This window comes from Chiloscyllium plagiosum, unplaced genomic scaffold (genome assembly GCF_037043375.1).
Source record: "Chiloscyllium plagiosum isolate Xiang-an unplaced genomic scaffold, Cpla_swu_hap1 HiC_scaffold_49, whole genome shotgun sequence".
NCBI lineage: Eukaryota > Metazoa > Chordata > Chondrichthyes > Orectolobiformes > Hemiscylliidae > Chiloscyllium > Chiloscyllium plagiosum.
This window is the reverse complement of record NW_028270187.1, coordinates 2,055,351-2,076,035: the sequence shown is the minus strand read 5'-3', so window position 1 is coordinate 2,076,035 and position 20,685 is coordinate 2,055,351. Positions and strand designations below refer to the sequence as shown.

Here is a 20,685-nt window from a genome sequence, read left to right as displayed (position 1 = left end):
TTCCCACATCTCGCCCACCTAGCTTGCACATTCCTGGAGACTGCAGGTCCATTTAACAAGGTCAGTACAACTAAAGTGTCCATCTTTGGATTGTGGGAGGAAACCAGAGCACCCAGTGGAAACGAATGGCGTCACAGAGAGAGTATACAAACTCCATCGTGACAGTCACCCAAATCTGTAATGAAGCCATGGCACCTTGCACTGTAAGGCATCAACGTTAACCACTGAGTCATCGTGCCACTCACAATTTGCACCAGGAAAGATAATGGAAAATATATACCTTTCTTTTGTTCCACAAACTAAAAGAACAGTGCTTAGATATCTTGCCTCTAACTCATGCAAGGATGGCACATCTGCAATGTCCACAACGACGAAATATTTATAATACAGGTCTAACCAAAAGTCAGAGAGACCTGTTTACTTATGCTGAACGTTGAAATCATATTCAGAAATTTAGTAAAAGATTTCATTTTGCCAAATTGTCTGCAGCTGAACAAGCAGAACAGTTCTTGAGGTAATTTAAACAAAAGGTACAAAATTTTAGATATCACGTTACTTAGTGAGATGAATGGAAGGTAGAGTGATGACAACAGTGTGGGTCCTATTCCCACAACATCTGAGGTTACTATGCAGTACTCTCCATCACCACTAATGCCCTTGACTGTGGTGTGATGACCCACAGGCTTAACCAACACCCGTTGGTTCTCTGTAAGAGAGAGCTGCTCTGTGATTGGGTAAGACCGTGATGACTTTACTGTAAAGCAATTCATCTGCACATTGCTTTCCAATGGAGAAAGTATCACGGGATTTGGATTCTATTTCCCTCTCCTCACAGCTGCTGCCAGGCCTACTTAGATTTTTCAGCAATTTCTGTTTTTGTGTGTTTCAGATCTCCAGCATTTCGCAGTACTTTTTAAAAATAGAATCCCTAGTGTGGAAACAGGTCTTTTGGCCCTTCAAGTCCACATTGACCCTACGAAAGGTAACCCACCCAGAACCATTCCCTTACACTATTACTCGACAAGTACACCTGACTAATGCACCTAACCTACGCATCCCTGAACACTACGGGCAATTTAGTATGATCAATTCACCTAAACTGCACATCTTTGGATTGTGGGAGGAAACCAGAGCACCCGGAAGAAACCAAAGCAGACACGGGGAGAATGTGCAAACTTCAAATGGGCAATCGCCAGAAGCTGGAATTGAACATGGGTCCTGTGAGACAGCAGGTCCTAACCAATGAGCCACAGTGCCACAGTTTATACAAAGAATGTGGAAATTTAATGCCATCAGTATCAATTCCAGACATTGGGGATCTTACTGTAATGTCACCATATTTCCTGAAAACAACAGTCCTGCTGTCTTTCCAGAAGTAGTTGAACGTGAGTATCACCATGCCTCAGACGAGGGGCGAGGTTAAGAAAAGCCCTTCATGGTAACGTCATCTATGACGGGATTTGAACCCAAAAGCTGACATTCCTCTGCATCGCAAACCAGCCATCCAAACAACTGAGCTAGACGAAAGGTGAGTACTGCACATGCTGGAGTACAGAGTCAAGATCTGAGTGGTGCTGGATAAGCACAGCAGGACAGGATCATCAGGAAGGGCTTTTGCCTGAAACGTCGATTTTCCTGCTCCTTGGATTCTGCCTGATTTGTTCTGCTTTACCAGCAACACTCCAATCTTGAAACAACTGAATTAACCGACCCCAGGTCATCGTAAATGTCTTCACGTGTTCTGCATCACAAACCAGGGGCCGAATGGCCTTCTCCTGCAACTAGCCTTTGCATTATCTCCATTCTTATTGATGGAAGGTGGAGAATGCACTCCAAATCAGAGAAATATGAGTTGTGCACTTAGTGCTACAGACTTCAAACAGATACATGCAGTGGTACATTTGTCAAACTAATTGGACATTACAATTTTTGAGCATATTAGAGTCATCGGGTCATGCAGACCAGAAACAGTCTCTCCATCCCAGTTCATTAATCCCTAAACTGAAAGAGTCTCAATTGCCGTCATTTGGCCCACCTACCTCTACGTTTTTCCTGTTCACGTTCCTGTGCAAATGTATTTTAAATGTTGCAATCGCAACTTCCTCTGACTAATCGTTCCATATACGCACCAGTCTCTGTGTGAAAAAGTTGTCCCTCAAATCCCTTCTCAATTTTTCGCCTCTCGCCTTAAACCTCTGCCATGCAGTTATTGGACTCTCCTACCCTGGGGAAAAGAGCTTGGCTATTCACCTTATCGATGACGCTCGTGATTTAATAAAGCTTGCTGTTATTGAAAGCGCAAATACCTCCTTTAATAATTATCAATGTGCAGATCAAAATGAAGATGAACAGAAGTAGCAGCAGGGCAGATCCCAGAATAAACAGAAGTTGCATGTTAATTCCATCTGAAACAGATTGACAAAAACAAGTCTTGTCAAATAACATACTGTTGCAATGGTAGTTTATAAATGTATATGCTTCTCTGAGTCCTTTCAAAACAGATACCCTCAAACACATTGCATAACTCAGCAGGTTAAATTCCAAACATGAGACAGATCCAATTGCGATACACAATGACAGGGGAATGCTGTTGGAGCTGGAAAGCACTTAGGTGTGGCCACAGCTGGAGCACTGTGTGCAGTTCCAGTCTCCACATTATAGGAATGACGTGATTGCGCTGGAATGGGTGCAAAGGAGATTCCCCAGGATGTTGCCTGTGATGCAGCATTTCAGTGATGAAGAGAGGCTGGATAAGCTCAGGTTGTTTCCGTGTGGGAGAGAAGGTTGTGGACCTGTTAGAGGTGTGTAAGACTTCGAGGGTAATGGATGGGGGAATAGGAAGCAGCTGTTCCCCTTGATCGAACGAACAACAACAATGGGGGAGAGCATCATTTTAAAATGAACAAAAGGATGTTTGGAGGGGGACTTGAGGGTTGTTTCACACAGAGGGTGATGGGGGTCTGGACTGCACTGGCCAGGAGTATAGTTGAGGAAGGAAACATCACAGCATTTTAAAAGTAGCCCTTGAATGAGTACTTGAAGTGCCATAGAATCACAGAGATGTATAGCACTTAACCAGACCCTTTGGTCCAACTCGTCCATGCTGACCAGATATTCGAAACTTATCTAGTCCCATTTGCCAGCACTTATCCGTTGAATCCGTCCTATCAATCTATCACTCCAGATGCCTTTTCAATTTGTATACTTGCACCAGCCTCCACCACCTCCTTTGGCTACTTATTCCAGACACGCACCACCCACTGTGTGAAAAGGTTGTCCTTTAGTCCCTATTTTTAATCGTTCCTCTCTCACCCCAAACCTTTGCCCTCTAGTTCTGGACTGCTCTGCCAGGAGGGTCCTTTGTCTTTTACCTAAGAGCTTGTGCTGTCTCGTGCTCTGCCCTCATCAATTCTCTTTGTAATTTTTTCAGAAAACTCAGTCAACTTTGTGAGACACGAATGTCCACGCACAAAGCCGTGCTAACCAGCCCTAATCAGTCTTTGCCTTTCAAAATATATGTTAATCCTGTCCCTTAGGATTCCTTCCAATAACGTGCCCAACGCCAATTTCAGACTCACTTCCTCATCACTTTTCTAAAATAAAGGCACTACGTTAGCCCATAACATTCAAGGCAATGGAGTACAGTGCGGGAAAGTTGGACTAGTGCAGACTCTGTGTAGCTTCGACTGTAAGCCTCGATAGGTCGAAAAGCCTCTTCTGTACTTTATGATTTGATCCTCACCACTGCTGTTTTAATTCGCAAAATTGATGTTCTTACATTTTAAAGTTTCTGAGTTCAAGATAACGTAATATCGATCAAAAACATCAACTCCCTCTTTTGGAAAATGAAGAAAAAGGAACAACGGGGATACAGATTTAAATTTACTCGCAAACGAATTCAGGAATGAACGAAATGAGGAAAGCATTTTTCACCCAGTGAGTAGTTGGGCTGCAGAGTGCACTGCTTACAAATATGGTAGAAACACGTTCAACTGAGGCATTCGAAAGGGGTATGGGAAAGAAATGGTGTGTGCAGGGAGATGGGGGTGGGGGTTGAGAGAAGGCAAGAAATTGGTCCTAGGCTATGGAATGAGTCCAGGTATGGTGGAACCTATGGTCGCTTCCTGCTCCATAATAATCGCGTGGATCTGTGAACAAAAATGATGTTTTTAGTATGTGTGCTTCATCATCATTCATAACACAACAGAACTGGCGTTCTCCTGAAAACAAAACTGATAAGGTTTCACAAAAGAAGGGCTCATATTTATTTATTTCTTCTTTTTGCCATGTTGATTCATTTTTTTGCACAAATCAGGAGTCGACTCACCTGTATGGTGAAGTTTACACGTGTCTGACTCTATCCATCTCCCACCAATGTCCACTTGATAGCGACATGAATACTCAATGTTCTTGCTTCGAAATGGAGGGACCAGGATATCCATGGCAGCAGAACTCTGACCAGAAAGCACTTGTGTGGAATCAATGAGGGTTTGAGAAAACTCGTAGAAAATAAATCTCATAGAAAGATAGGGAATTGGCGCTGTACAATTCACAGTGACATTTTGACCCTTTGCAGTTGGATAACCATGAAACTCTAGCAGGCAAGTCGGTTTCAGTATATGGTCTAAAGCAGGAAAATAAAGTGGAAATCAACCATTAAATTCAGGCGTTAAAAATATTTTGTTGATGAAGGGGAAGGCTTAGCTATAAGCATATAATTCACATATACATATCAGATAACTACTGGTACTGCTAGATTGGCGCCATATCCACAAACACACACTCCGTCCACCACCGACGCTCAGTAGCAGCAGTGTTTACCATGCGCAAGATGCAATGCAGACGTTCACCAAGGATCCTCAGAACAGTACCTTCGTTATCTAGAAGATCAAGGGCAAAAGATACATGGGAACACCAGCCCGTCTGAGCCCCTCGCTATCTCGACTTGAAAACATGTCGGCCGTTCCTTCAGTATGGCTGGGTCAAATTCCTAGAATTCTCACTGTAAGAGCATTGTGGGTCAACTTACAGCATGTGGACAGCAGCGGTTTATGAAGACGGCTCACCGCCACCTTCTCAATGTAGTGCACAGAGCTTAGGGACAAGGGAGCAATAAATGCTGGGCTCAGGTAGTGACACCTACATCTTGCAGGAGAACAGAAAATCAGCGCCTATATATACATAAATGATTTGGAGGAGGTATAGGTTGTCACATTACTGTGTTTGCAGATGACACTAAGTTTCATGGAGTAGCAGATAGTGAAGGAGACTGTCAGAGAATATAGCAGAATATAGATAGATTGGAGAGATGGGCAGAGAAATGGCAGATGGAGTTCAATCCGGACAAATGTGAGTTCATGCATTTTAGAAGATCCAATTAAAGAGCGAACTATACAGTACACGAAGGAGTCCTGGGGAAAGTTAATGTACAGAGAGATCTGGGTGTTCAGCTCCATTGTTCCCTGAAGGTGGCAATGCAGATCAGTAGAATGGTCAAGAAGGCATACGGCTTACCTTCATCGGGCGGGGTATTAAGTACAAGAGTTGGTAGGTCATGGTACAGTTGTATAAGACTTTGGTTTGGCCACATTTGGAATATTGCATACAGTTCTGATTGACACATCACTAAAAGAATGTGGATGCTTTGGAGAGGGTGCAGAGGAAGTTGAACAGGATGTTGCCTGGTATGGAGGGTGCTAGCTATAAATAGATGTTGAGTAGATTAGGATTATTTTCTTTGGAAAGACGGAGGTTGAGAGAGTTTGATAGATATTTTAAAAATCATGACAAGTGTAGACAGGATGGAGAGCAAGAAACTTTTTTCCTGAGGATTGAATCACTAGTGGTCACGATTTCAAAGTGAGAGGGGAAAGGTTTAGGGGAGATATGCATGGAAAGTTCTGCATACGGACGGTGGTGGGTACCTGGAATGCGTTGCCAGTGGAGGTGGTAGTATTGGGAATGGGCAAGAAACAAAGGGATGCAGATCTTATGAAAATAGTTGGCAGTTTTAGATAGATGATTGGATCGGAGCAGGCTTGCAGTGCCGAAGGACTTGTTCCTGTGCTGCGATTTTCGTTGTTCTTTGTTCAATTAACCAGTGCAGGATTGCATATGAATAAATCAATCTCAATCGATTTTTGAATGTGAACCTGATGTGATTATGAGAAAACATGTTCAGTTAAATCAATCAAGTTCTAAATCCAGTGCAAACTTAGAGGCACCCACCTTTTATCGTCAATATCATTGGATTGCTTTGCTTCGAACTGATCAATCGTTCTTCAACGACCATGCTGTACATGCATTTGTATTGTTCGACTCCAGGATTCACTGTCTCCGTGATGTTAAATATTCCTATCTGTCTCCCCTTCGTGACTATAGGGGGCACTGCTTCCAGTGAGTTGTTATTATTGTACAAATAAAACATCTTGTCTGAGTCTTGAGACGGAGCTTTGCAAGTCAACAGTAGCAATTCCCCCTTAATGACTGTTGTAAAATTCAGGTTCAGGGAAATCTCTGGTTCTGCAGGGCGATCTGAAAGGGGATTCAAGTTTCAATTTGTGCACTAGTTAAACTTACAGTAATCTCTATTCATGTTGTTTACAATTTGGAATGTTTTTCATGGCAGGAGTGATTGAGGCCCCTGGATCTATCTCAATGGAGTTTAGAAGGATGGAGGCAATGTGATTGACACTTACAGAATGCCGAATGGCCTGGATATAGTGAATATTTCAACTTGTACAGCATCTGAATGAATGGATGACGCTTTAGAACTCAGATGAGAAGCAATTTCTTAAGCCAGAAGCTGTTGAATCGGTGGAACTCGTCGCCACAGAGGCTGTGGAGGCCAAGTCATTGAATGCATTTAAGACAGAGATAGATAGGTTCTTGCTTAGTAAGGGGATCAAGGGGTATTTGGACAAGGCAAAACAAAGGGGTTAAGAAACACATCAGCCACTATTGAACATTGATGAAGGCTCGATGGGCCGAAGGGCCTAATTGTGCTCTCATGTCTTATGTCTGAAGGTGGTAAACCAATTCGAAGTATTGTTAAACTCACCGAACACAGGGACGAGAACAGAGACGCTGGTCTCCGAGTCTATCAATCGCCCGGCAATTCTTGCTTCATAGGCACACCAGTACTCTCCTGGGTCATTGGCTACAATCTGGAAATTGACAGAAGTGGAGCCACTGTCTTCACTGATCTCCTCAAGAGAATGGCCATTGGTGCTTCTATACAAAAAAAACTGGCGGACTGAGTACAGAACGTCCACTTGACATGTGATGCTGAGGGGTTCACCCTTCAAAAATATCCTCACAGACGCGTTGAGTTTGATTCGAGGCCTTTTAGGTCGTTCTAGATGAACACAGGAAGTGAAAACATGGGGGAGGTTAGCATTGATTCTCCCAGGGGTGGGGGAAAAAGACGTGTGAAATTGAAAGAGCAAACATATGTGGTGAATTCCACTTACCGACCACGTTCAAATACAGCTTGTCACTGAGCTCTGAATATCTCCGATGCCCAGAGACAGTCATCCCACACTCGCACATATAATATTCTGGCACAGCCGCCTGAATTTCGAAAATGGTGAAACTGTGATTTTGCTCAGCAAAATGGCTGTGTGTTTTCTGCTCACCAGTATACAGGTAGAAACTGTAAGAGGACGATTGGAAATCTACACTGCAAGTCATGTGAACCAATTCGCCCCTGATGAATATGTTCTCGGAATGATTCAGGGAGAGGCTCGGTTTCTGTGGTTTGTCTGTCAGAAATTGAAGGAAAAAATCAAATTGACGGCTAATAATGACACTCGAGAAACCCAAAGCAGCCCCCTCTGAATTGGCACCACATCCACAAACATCAACTCCCACTACCTCCACTGATGCTCAGTAGCAACAGGGTGAACCATCTACAATATGCAGATCAGAAAGTCACCAAAGTTCCTCAAGGAGGACCTTCCAATCGCACAACTGCTTCCATCTAGAAGGACAAAGGCCGCTGCTTCACTCCCTTTGATCCACTCACCATCCCCATTTGGGAAATATATCGGCGTCAGTGTCGCTGGATGAAAATCGTGGAATTCCTTTCCTGAGGGCATTGTAGATCTACCAACAGCACGTGGATTGCAGTGGTTAAAGAAAGCAGCTCACCACCACCTTCTCAAAGGGGCAACTGGGAATGGAGTGGGCCCAGACAGAGACGTCCACATCGCCCAAATGAATGAAGAAATATAAAATATATTATGATAAAATACATCTTGCATAGACTGCGCCATCTTCAGATTCAATGATTGTGAAGCAAGTGAAACATTATCCTTTTGTGCATTAAAGAGTGCTATTTCACTTCCTAAACTGTGTAGAATCACATAAAGTTGTGCTTATGTTAGAGACAGGTGATAAGCAGATCCCTTCTGAAAAAAAGGCATTGTGCATTGTCCTCTGTACTTTATTGTTTGGATGTTCATGATTCAGTGTGTATCTACTAATTCCATCATTTGCTTAGCTCACTGAGGAATTCAATCACCGATTGTAATCTCCACGTTTCACTGCAGAAATTCACCAATAATCCTCAGACAGCATCTTCCAAACTCATCAGCCCCTTCTATGTGGACCAAGAAGAGCAGCAGATGGGACCACCACACTCTGCATGTTTCCCCTCTGAGCCACTCAACATCCCGACTTGGAAATATTTTGGCCCTTCCCTTCAGCATTGCTGGGGTCGAAATTCTATAATTTCCTCCCTAACGGTATAGTTGGCCTAACTACAGCACATGGGATGCATCGGTTCACCACCACCACCTTCTGAAGTGGACAGCTGCAGATGGACAATAAATGTTGAGCCCCACATCCCATGAGAAAATACAAAGAGATAATTAAAGCTTGCATTGTTGGAATGAATGAAAAGTGCAAAATACACAGAAAATTAACACGAATTAACCATGAGCAATGGCACTTACCAATAACTGTTACGTAGACTGGGTAACTCTGCTCTGAGCTCAACAAGCTTTGCTCCAATGTAAGTTCGCAAGAGCAGGTAAACATTTCGCGTGCGGTTATTGGAATTTCAAAAGTTGCCATGTGGTAATTGAAGTCACTTTGAACATTCGAGTTTGTCAGCTTTTGTCCGTTTCTGTGTAAGTAGAGTGAAGAGCACGAATACTTGGAGCTGAGGTAGCACTTGATTTTTGCATGATGTCCAAAGATGAATGTGCTGAGGCCACCATCCAACTCAATGGATGGGGTCACAGGACGATCTAAGACAGACAGAGAGAGAGAGAGAGAAAAGACATGGCGAGAGTAGAAAGAAAATAGAGAAATGTCGGAACACAATTTCAAAAACAAAATAGCAGAGAACTGTGGAGGATGCTGGAGGTCGGAAACAAAAACAGAAATTACTGCAGAAAATCAAAAAGTCTGGCACGATCTGTAGGAAAAAATCAGAGTAATGTTTCGACTCCAATGACTGTTTCTACACTGCTGACAAGGAGTTTGGGGCCAGAGCAAATATGCAATATACAAACTTGAATGAGCACAGATTTAAGATCAATGGGGAAAGTATATGCATCGATAGATTCTGATTTTATTTGAAGAATAGAGGAAGTGCTAATTGTCTTGTACTAATTGTTCGAGTTGGCGATTGAAACTAAAGTAGTCGATGATTTCAAAAGGTGGAATGATGGACACTCAATTGAAATAAAAAAATGCAGTGATGTTGAGGGAGTTGAAATGAATGAATTGATACCTGCGTTTAGGTGGTTCCTTTACTCTAAATGTGTTTTTACCACAGCCCCTGAATGCTTTCTTCCAATAAAGAGACTGTAGCTTAACCTAGGCCCAACCAGGTGAGGGGAGAGTTTGAAAAGGAGGATCCTTCATAATAAGCTGAGCTGATATAGGAATTGAACCCTCTTTTGAGCGTCACCCTGCATTACAAACCAACTGTCCGGCTAATAGACACGACCCCTTGGTTGACCACTCCGCCAAGTAATTATTTCTATGATTATGTGGTCACAGGTAAAACTTACAATTCTCAAGCATCCTCACAGAACGTGGTTAAACTTTTCAAAATCCTGAGCTGTATGGGTAGGATTGCCATGATTAGAGCGGGTTTAATAAACAAAAACGAGAGGCCCTTTATTCGTGGTGACATGTGAAAGAAGCAAGGGCGTTCAAGTAGACAGAAAAGCTTGTTTTCTTACTTAGCAACTATTTTGCGTGTGCAACGTTCTACCTGGGGAGGCAGGTTCAATTGAGGCATTGGAGAAGGTACATCAGATGGTTACTTGGATAGAAATGGTGCTTGCAGAGATATGGAGAAAAGGCAAGAGATTGACACTAGAACATGGAGACAGACGAGATAATAGAACTGGGTTGGATAATAGAGCTAGAGTAGATTATAGAGCTGGGATGGATTATAGAGTTAAGCCAGATAATAGACCTGTAATAAAATTATAGAGATGGGCTAGATTATAGAGTTGGACGAGGTAATAGGACTTTACTGGATAATTGGACTTAACTGGACGAGATAATAGAACTGGACTAGATTTCGCAGCACGACTGGGTAATGGAGCCAGATGAAACAATGGAGCTGGGCTATATTATAAAGGTAGCATAGATAATAGAACTGAGCGAGATTATAAATATTGCCTCGCCAATAGAACTGGGCAACATTAAGGAGCTTGCCTAGATAAAAAGCTAGAGTAGACAATACAGCTGGACTAGATAATAAAACAGGGCTAGATAATCGAGCTGGAGTAGATAATTGAGTTGTGCCAGATAATATATATTCATGTAGCACAATGGCGTGGATGGTCTCTCTCTCTCTGCATCATAACAATTCTGTCATTGTCTGCAATAACATGTGGACGCAGCTTTCAAGGTCAGCCATAACTGATGAAAGGAAATAATTTTTTAAAACATTTAAAAATATTTGAATATCTCTTTCTTGGCATCGCCTTTGCCCTTAAGACTGTCAACATGCAACCTTGTTGGATCATTGTCAGGTCAATTAGAGCACGAAATTTTATCTATCAGTCGATCGATCGATCTATCTATCTATCTATCTATCTATCTATCTATCTATCTATCTATCTATCTATCTATCTATCTATCTATCTATCTATCTATCTATCTATCTATCTATCTATCTATCTATCTATCTATCTATCTATCTATCTATCTATCTATTTATCTATCTAAGAAATACCATGCTTTCTTAACGTTATAAATTTCTAAACAGTTAGTGAAAAGATCTCAGTTTTGTTTGAACTGCAGAATTATTTTCGATCAACTTCACGAACATTAAAATTAACACCTTGTTTAGAATTTAAAGCCGAATGCTGCATGTGAAGCACACCCTGATAATATATCATTCAGACATATTTTGAATCTGTATCACTTTTAGTTGGTGTCTCACTGAGTTATAGAGACACGGAGTCATTCCGCATGAAAATAGATCCTTCGGCCCAAATTCCATGCTGAGCAAGTTTCCTACACTGAACTCGTACCATTTGCCCATGGGTGACTAATACTACTCTAAACATTTCCTATCTATGTATCGGTCCAAATGTCTTTTACATATCTTCCAATATCTTTTACATACAATTTATAACTGCATCCACCTCCACCATTTTCATCAGAAGCTTATTCCATACACGCACCACATTCTTCGTCCCTTGGGTCCCTTCTAATGTTTTCCCCTCTCCTTAAAAGTATGCATTCTTGCTTTGGACTCCCCCATCCCGGGAAAATATCTTGGTGATTCACGTTATCTCTGGCCCTTATGCTTATATAAACCTGTATAAGCTCGCCCCACAGCCTCCTACACAGCGGGAGAAAAAGTACCAGCCAACCAACCGCTCCGTCTAACTCCAAATTTCCAGTCTCCGGAACATCCTTGTAAATCTTTTCTGTACAATTTGCAGTTTGTTAACATTTCTCCTATAGCAGGGTGATCAAATGCGAACTTATCCATGTCGTGTACAACTATAACATGAACTCCCAACTCAATGTACTCAATGTTCTGACCGATGAAGGTAAGTGTGCCAAATGGCTCCTGCACCACCCTTTCTACCCGTAATACCACTTCTAATGAACTATGTACCTTCACCTCTAGGTTTCTTCTTTCGACAATGCACCCCAAGACGTCATCATCAATTGTGTAAGTCTTACCCTGATTGGTCTTAACAAAATGTAACATCTCACTTTCACCTGACTTGAACTCCATCCATCATTCCCCAGTCCACTGGCCCACTTGATCAAGATCCCGTTATAATCTTCTACACTGTCGAGCATATCACCAAATGTAGTGTCATCCGCAAGACTACTAACCATGCCTCCCACAAAAGCATTTATTCTTTTTTGAAAAAGAAATTCTACCTCATACGAATGTTCCAAACACTTACCGATCACATTAAGATGCAATGGATCACTGCGTTGCAAAACTTCCTGTTCCCCAGCTCCTCTCAGATTGTACACACACGTATACGTTTCTGTCAGATTGGGGGCAATTTGAAAGGAAGCAGAACACAGTTTGCCAGCCGTCCGCGCTCTAGAAATAGCTTTTGCTTTGCTGCTTCTCAACAGAGAAACCCGAGAGTTTTCACAGCCGCTGTGAAACGTGCAGACAATTTTAACGTTTTCACCTCGAACGACAGCTTCCAACGAAGGTTTCATGGCAATATTCGGCTTCCTTTGACCTTCACGTCAACACACACACACACATACATACACAGAGAAAAGTTGAATATTAGGACTCAATAAATATTCAAGAAAACGGTAGAGATCTTTTTTTTTTTACACATGTTGCGCATGCCAGTGCTGAAACTTGCTTCATAGTTTGGACGAATTGATATCCACACCCCAACAAACAAGCATGTTTCTCATAACATTAACCAAACTTTGCTTCTATTTGCAAGGATTCTGTGATGCAGTCGCTCTGTCGAGGTCAGGAAAAAACCTGGCTATAGATGCTACAACTGTGGCAGAAATACATATTCTCCCTCTGTGCAGAAAGTAGATAGGCCCTATTGGTTTAGCAAGAATGACTAGAAGGGTGGAAGACGTTTTGGGGGTGGGGGAATACACATTGATATTTTCTTTGAACTTCAGTTGCTATTTTTGGAGTGGGTCGTGTATTCTAAACTTACTCTGATCACCTGAAATAAGAGAATTCACCATCACTTGGTCCAAAACTCCCTAAGGCATATGAAAACTGCAAACTTTCCGTAGGATTGTGTGTATGATCAACTCTTTGTTTAAAAGGAAAGAATTGATTCACAGGCTGAGAACATCAATTGCCTTTCTGTAATTTCCCCATGTAATCATAAGGCATGGGAGCATAATTAGGCCATTCGGTCCATAAATTTTCTCTACCATTTGGTCATGACTGATATGTTTCTCAAACCCATTTTCCTGCCTTCTCCTGTAACCTTTTTTTAAGACCATACAAATGGTGAACACATATCTATCTCTACCCTAAATACCGTTAATATCGTGACCTCCACTGCCCTCTGCAGCAATGATTTCCGCAGAATCATCACCCTCTGGCTGAAAGAATTTCTACTCATCTCAGTTCTCAAGGTCCGTCCCTTCACTGTGCCCTCTGATCCTCGTCTCTCCAGCAAGTGGTAACGTCTTCTCGACGTCTACTCTGTCATTGCCTCTCAGTGTCTGACCCAGATGGGGCAGGCAACAGTCACCACATTGACTGTCGTCAGAAGTCATGTGTAGACCCAGTCGAGGTAAAGAGGACAGATGTCCTTCCATAAATGGTCTTAGCAAAGCAGGGATCAAACGACACGTTTCATCATCACACTCTTAATGTTACTTTTGGTTTTCCATTCAAATTTCAACATCTGTCAAGTGGGATTCAAACCCAAATCCCCAGAACATTTTATTATTGTCTATGTTCATGGCAAACACTTTTTCTTGATTTCATTTGATGATTTCTCCTTGTTTTCACCATTTATTGTTCTGTATTTCCATCTCTGCTTGGCCAGCTTCTTAGGGGTTATCCTTAGGTTGGAGGGAATGTCTTATGAGCAAAACCTAAACAGATTGGGACTCGACTCTCAGGGGTTCCTAACGAGAGATTATCTCATTGAAACGTATAGGGGCTTGACAGGATCAATGCAGAGAAGATGCTCATCCCTCTGAGCGAGTGTAGGGGCAGACAGCACAGTCTCAGAATAAAGAGAGGCCAACTGAAGATTGAGATGAGGAGCATTTTTTTTTCTCCGAGGATTGTAAGACTTATTTAAGAATTATTTGACAAGTCAGAGATATGGAGGCAGAATCTTTTTGTACATTTACGTCAGAGATAGATAGATTCTTCTTCAGTCAGCGAATCAAGGGTTAAATAGAAAGTTCAAGAACGTGAATTGAGGAATGTCAGATCAGCGACGATCCTATTGTTCCATGGAGCACACATGGAGGCAGAATCACCTACTCCATGTATTTATTTCTGACGATCTTATCTGAATGCATCTATAATAGTAACTTAACTTTCTTTCCATAATAGTGGACTTTTAACTAATTGAATTGACAAGGGAAGGTGATTTGTTGACTGAACATCAATTGATGTATCAAGACTAAAAATAAAATGTTCAAACAGAACGTAAAATATGTTACTCAGGTCCAAATTGTTTGCATTGTATGGTCAGGGTACCAACGAGGTGAGATAGCTGTTTCACAACAGAGCCTAAAGTGGACTATTTGAAGTGACGGTCATTTCGCTTTGCATTCAAGCAGAGCTTAAATACCAATCAAATAAAAAATATTTTTAAACTTATTGTCATTTATGCTTTTTAACACTGCCTTCAATATTGCAATCACTGCCATTAATGTTGCAGCAAGACGTGTTTACTAACCTTTAGAAACAACGAGAGAAGCCATGGTTAGTAGTGCTAATGGAAATAGAAAGGACGACAATGTTACTATATCAATGTCAATCACACGAAGGAACAAATAGAAGTAATAAACAAGTAACAGTTAATGCAGCTGTTTCTTCTCAACGGCTGTATTTAAAAACATGTAACTCTCAGACAAGCAAATCAAGCAATGATTAAAATTAAGGCTCACATTTGTGACGTTTAGAGATAAATTGTGTTTCGAATTTGAGATAGGCGAGTAGTTTAGGTTTTTAATCTCCCTTTCTCTTCAAAGGTGCTTCCAGACCTATTGAGCTTCTCCACAACTTTCTGTGCTTATAGTCTGTCACATTAACTGCTGTTTTTTGCTGTTCCCTCTCGCCACGAATCCTATTATATTTCTCCGGCAATTTCTGTCTTTATGATCTGTCACAGTAACTCTTTTACTTTCTCTCCCTCTCTCCACATGTCATAGAGTCACAGAGTAATCGAGAAGTACAGCACAGAAACAGACCTTTCGATCCAGCTCATCCATGCCCACCAGATATCCCAACTCAATCTAGTCCCACCTGCCAGCACCTGGCACATATCCCTCCAAACCCATCCTATTCATTTACCCATCCAGATGCATTTTAAGTGCCCTGTCAGACATGCAGAATTTCTCCAGCACTTTTTGTGTTTATAACCTGTAATGTTAACTCTAGTTTCTCTCTCCCTCTCTCCACAAATGATGCCAGATTTGCGAAATTTCTCCAGCACTTTCTGTGTTTATAACCTGTAACAAAAACTATGGTTCTTTTTCTGATGCTTGCACAGATGCTGTCAGACCTGCTGAGTTTCTCCACCAATTCTCTGGGTTTGTTCCAGATTTCCAGCGTCTTACAGCATCTTGCTTTTATGCAAGGCTTTCCCTCTATTGCCACTGTGGGTACTATGTTAAGAAAAGGAGATATTGCATTACTTACAGAAGAAAATAATGCATGTATTCAAACCCATCTTTCGCAGAATATCTCGGCTGGATTTAAGGGACAGAAGAAAAAACATGGATTACTATTTTTAATAAGAGCAGAAACTGCAGATGAGATTGGTGCATACACACATCTATCTGAATTGACAAGGGAGGGTGATCAGTGTAGTTATGATTTGTTAGCTCGTGATGGATGATAGGTGGCTGGAAGTGAAACATTTAAAATTAAAATAGCACGGGACAGACAAAAGCTGTGGTAAAATTTCAAATTCTTCGCTTTGCCCTGTTGGGGGTGTAGAGACAGTACCAAGGTGATATCTTGAGTTTTTACGCTCAATGAACATTTCAATGTATGTACAAATATTACTGAGGTTGGTGTGGATCTCCCAGATTAGTAAATGATCAATTGCTTGAATAGTCGAGTTACTTATTATTTGTTAATTGTAATGACAAGAAGTGATTCAAAGCAACAGATTTTTCGTTAAACAAGGACTCAGTGATTAATAATGCATAATATGCTTCATGAACCTTATAAGATGGGAGCCGCAGAAGATTATGTACACATAGACTCTGCTCAAAACAGTTCTGGCTACTCGACTAAGACATCAATATAGGAATAGGAGAAGTCTTTCAGCCCATTTAAGCAAATTAATTGGGTTGTAGCTGATTGTCTACTTCAAAGCAATTTCCCACAATATCTGCATGCAATTGAATATTCCTTGGAGCTGTCCATTTCTATCTTGAATAGAATAATAGAGTTTCCATAGCCCATGAGGGTAGTGATTTCGTAAGGTGACAACACAGTTTTGGGGAACAGCTTCCTCCTGATCTTAGTCCTACATGACCCACCCGTTATTCAGTGATCCAACACCAAAGGTGTTGGGACAGGATCGAGGAAGGCGTGAAAGTAGGAAGGGAAGTAAAACAAAAAGAAGCGGTGTTTGGAACATGACTGAAAAGTTCTAACAGGAGGCCAGGATTGGGAAAGACAAACAGAAATGAAAGGGATGTGATAGCATTGGGAAAGGGTGCACATGAAAATTTATCAGGGTATTGCCTTTGGGGCTGGAGAGTTTCAGTTATGGAGAGAAATTGGACAGACAGGGGTTGTTTACCTCACACCAGAGGAGAATAAGTGTTTGGTGGTGTGGGGGGAGGGGGTATGACTGCGGTGCATAACATGACGAGAAAGCATGGATAAGGTAGTTATAAAGAAACTTTCCCACTATGATGGAGGGATTAATGACGGGAGGGGGTGGGGGAAGTAGAATAGATTGAAAGTAAAGGGCAGGAGATTTCGATTGGGATGCAACAAAAACACTTTTCACTTAGAGGGTGGTTATGAATGTGCAACTCTCTGTAAGGTTGGGAAAGGCAGAAACGCTGATCATATGGAGCAAATATGGAGCAAATGTGGGCAGCACGGTGGCACAGTGGTTAGCACTGCTGCCTCACAGCGCCAGAGACCTGGGTTCAATTCCCGCCTCAGGCAACCGACTGCATGGAGTTTGCACATTCTCCCCGTGTCTTCGTGGGTTTCCTCCGGGTGCTCCGGTTTCCTCCCACACTCCAAAAAAATGTGCAGGTCAGGTGAATTGGCCACGCTAAATTGCCTGTAGTGTTAGGTGCAGGGGTAAATGTAGGGGAATGGGTCTGGGTGGGTGCGCTTCGGCGGGTCGGTGTGGACTTGTTGGGCCGAAGGGCCTGTTTCCACACTGTATGTAGTCTAATCTAATCTAAATATTTCGATGCGTACTTCTGATACAAAGGCTATCACCATGTGCTTGGAAAATCAGATTTGAGAATAATGAGGTGGTTGTTTTTGACTGACGCATATAATGGGCTAATGGACCTCTTTTTATTATTCTGTAGATCTCAAGAACTCGACGGTTTGTTTCTAGTGTCACTGTGCGATCTGATCAATAACCAATTTATTATAATTCCAGCAGAACTTTAATACTTTGACCACGATCCCTATTCATGATTCTGGGAATGAAGACTTTGTCATATGCCTTTGGATCTGTACTGAATGTGTCATAGAAGGAGGGGATTTAGTGGGATCTGATGGTGATTCATAGAATACTAAGACAGAGTTTGCGGAGATGTTTCCACAAATAGGAGAGACTCCAACCCGAGGACAGTCCTCGGGGTGAAGTGACAACTCACTTAAACCGAGAAAAGGAGGATTTTTTTTCAAACAAAGAGTCATGATTCTGTGGAACTCATTGCCGTGGAGGACAATTCACGGAGTGTCTTTAAGACAGAGAGAGGTTAGTAAGGGAATCAAGTGTTATGGCGAAATGACACACGAATGCAGTTGAGGAACACATCAGCTATGATTAGGTTTTGCTCCTTTATCTTATGATCTTAAATAACCACTTTTACAATCCTTTGCTGCTGCCAAACAGGATACAGCCAATAAAAGCTATCACTGGTATTCTGTAGGACGTCAGTCAAAATGCACACAACAATATTCCACAAACAAATGTTATAATGATTAGTACGCATTTCTTATAACAATGATTTAGCTACAAGGATTGATTTCAGTGAGACGTTCCTGCTCTCTCTGTATTCTTTTTAAATTAAAGTGCAATTGTATATTTATTTTGCTTCTGTGGAAAGAGTTTCCCTGTGCTACCATCAACAGATTAAAACATCAGTAAAATGTTTCTGTTGCTTTCATCGAAAGCAAAAATCGCACTTAGCTATATTTCTGTATCTAAAAACATTAAACACTACATAACCTCTTAAACGCCGGGCAAACTATTATCAAGTTGGGTGGATAGCCCTCACCTCTGGATTCTTGTCCTACATCTAAAAGCTTTACAGAGTGTAAAAAGGATTTGTGACACAAACTAGCACATACCGGCTCGAATGTCTTGTTGAAGTCTTGCTCTCAGTACCGTTCTGTTCACTGCTTATGCTGCATATCTGCTGGATAAAAAACCAACATACAGTGAGCAGGAAATAATGGTTACATTGAGCTTTCGAAAATAGTCACCTACGTGACAGGCCAAACTGTGAACTCCATCCACAATTTAAGAGCTAAGCAACGATTATCAGGTAACATTCTATTTCCATTGGGTATCAGTAATTGTAGCTGTGAATATGTGAGCGTAGATCCGTGTGTCCATCAGATAAAGTCTGTGAGTGCATGAGAGAGAGAATGTACATGTGTGACTGAATGAGAGTGCAGGTGTTTGCGTGTAAGACAATATATATATATGTGCACATATATGTCTGAGAAATTGAAGTTTGTATTTCAGACTGATAGAATGTGTGTTGAAACTGTATGCATATATACGTGCACGTGCGAATGAGTGAGTTTGTTTTCAGGCTGACAGAATGTGTGCCTGTGAGGGAAAATGTGTGCATGTATAGGAATGTAAGAATGAATAAGTGTGTGTTTGTTACAGAGCAAGTGTGTGTGCAAGAGAGAGCTAGACTGTGTGTGTGTGAGAGAGAGAGAGAGAGAGAGATACTGAGTGCATATGTGTTTGCTGATAAGAGATGTAGAGTAAACGTTACAGATTACCAACAAAGACAGTGCTGGAGTAACTCTGCAGGTCTGGCAATATCTGTGGAGCGAGCGAGAGAGAAAAAAGAGTTAAAGTTATCGGTTACAAACACAGAAAGTGGTGAAGAAACTGAACAGGCCTGGCACCATCTATGGAGACAGAATGAAGAAGAGTTAACGCGTTATGGGAATTTTGAATTGTTGTTGGACTTTACCATAAATTCTTAATGATTGATCCATCTCAGAATTCCAGAATGTTTAAGAAAAATTTGAAGATTAAATCTCTCTCTCTCTCTCTCCACAGATGCTGCCAGCCTGCTGAGTATCTCCAGCACTACCTGTATCTACAGGCTTGAAGGTTAACTCTGTGTCTCCTATCAACATTCTGTCTTTCTCTTTTGCACAGATGCAATTTCTCTCCAATGCACAAAAACTCATGCATACACGCACAGATGCAGATATTCTCTCTTACACACACAGACACACACACACAGAAACTGTCATTCTCACAACGCACACTATATTCCCTGACATATTGATTTACACACATACACTCACTCACACAGACTCTTTTTCATACACGCACATGCACATAGACAGACAGACACACACACACACACACATACACATACACACTTGTGTGTCATTTTGAAAATGCGCATCACACTCTCTAACACATTCATTCACACACATGCACTCACTCACGCAGGCTCTTTTTAATAGATACACAGACACATACACACCGCCCACATATAAAGCCAAAATGATTGCTTCATTTGCTGATGCCTAATCCGATATGTCTGAAGACGGAATTTTGCCTGATAACCGCTGTTGCGTTCTGAAACTGTGCCTGAAGCTCTGTTTGAGATGTCACGTCGGTGACTATTTTTGATAGCTCACTGTGAACTGTTGCTTCCTGCTCACCGAGTTTTGGTTATATTTATTTTTCACTTGTGTAGAGATCCTACTAGTGTAGTGCACAGAACGTACTAAACAGAAAGATTCAAAGTACAATACATTCAAGCAAGTAAATGCTGAAATGTTGTCCAAATTCGTTTTGCATTCTGTACAGTTCTTAGATATAGGAATCACTTTCCAGAGGTGAAGCCAGTCTTACTTGATGACATTTTATCAGTAGGATAACATTTATATTCCCATTTACTATTTTTTACACACAGAAATATAATGATGTGCAAGTTTCGTTTTGGATAACTGAATCAGAAATATTGAACTGACCCATTAATCAGTTGACAGTGACACAGGGATGAAAAATAAATATCCAATGTCTCATTAAAATAAAACAGGAAGAGACTAGGGAACATTTTTATAAT

At 41.5% G+C, this 20,685-nt stretch overlaps 1 protein-coding gene across 1 annotated transcript; it reads right to left on the bottom strand.

The window, feature by feature from the left end:
* Positions 1-2,271: 2,271 nt before the first annotated feature.
* LOC122544686 (Fc receptor-like protein 5) lies at positions 2,272-18,828 on the bottom strand. The gene is made up of 10 exons (XM_087984594.1): positions 18,704-18,828; positions 15,836-15,885; positions 14,871-14,906; positions 12,405-12,698; positions 8,958-9,254; positions 7,473-7,763; positions 7,061-7,357; positions 6,229-6,534; positions 4,328-4,624; positions 2,272-2,405 (listed from the first exon to the last, which is right to left on the bottom strand). The coding sequence occupies exons 2-10, from the start codon at positions 15,864-15,866 to the stop codon at positions 2,272-2,274; spliced, it is 1,983 nt and encodes a 660-aa protein (XP_087840720.1). The 5' UTR covers positions 15,867-15,885; positions 18,704-18,828.
* Positions 18,829-20,685: the final 1,857 nt, after the last annotated feature.

Bases quoted from the DNA above. Each gene is read 5' to 3' on its own strand.
- LOC122544686 (XM_087984594.1), bottom strand. From the start codon at position 15,866: ATGGGTTTGAATACATGCATTATTTTCTTCT. The intron at 14,907-15,835 runs GTAAGTAATGCA...TATTTCCATTAG, and splicing joins TACATGCATTATTTTCTTCT to CACTACTAACCATGGCTTCT. The intron at 6,535-7,060 runs GTGAGTTTAACA...ATCCCCTTTCAG, and splicing joins TGTTCTCGTCCCTGTGTTCG to ATCGCCCTGCAGAACCAGAG.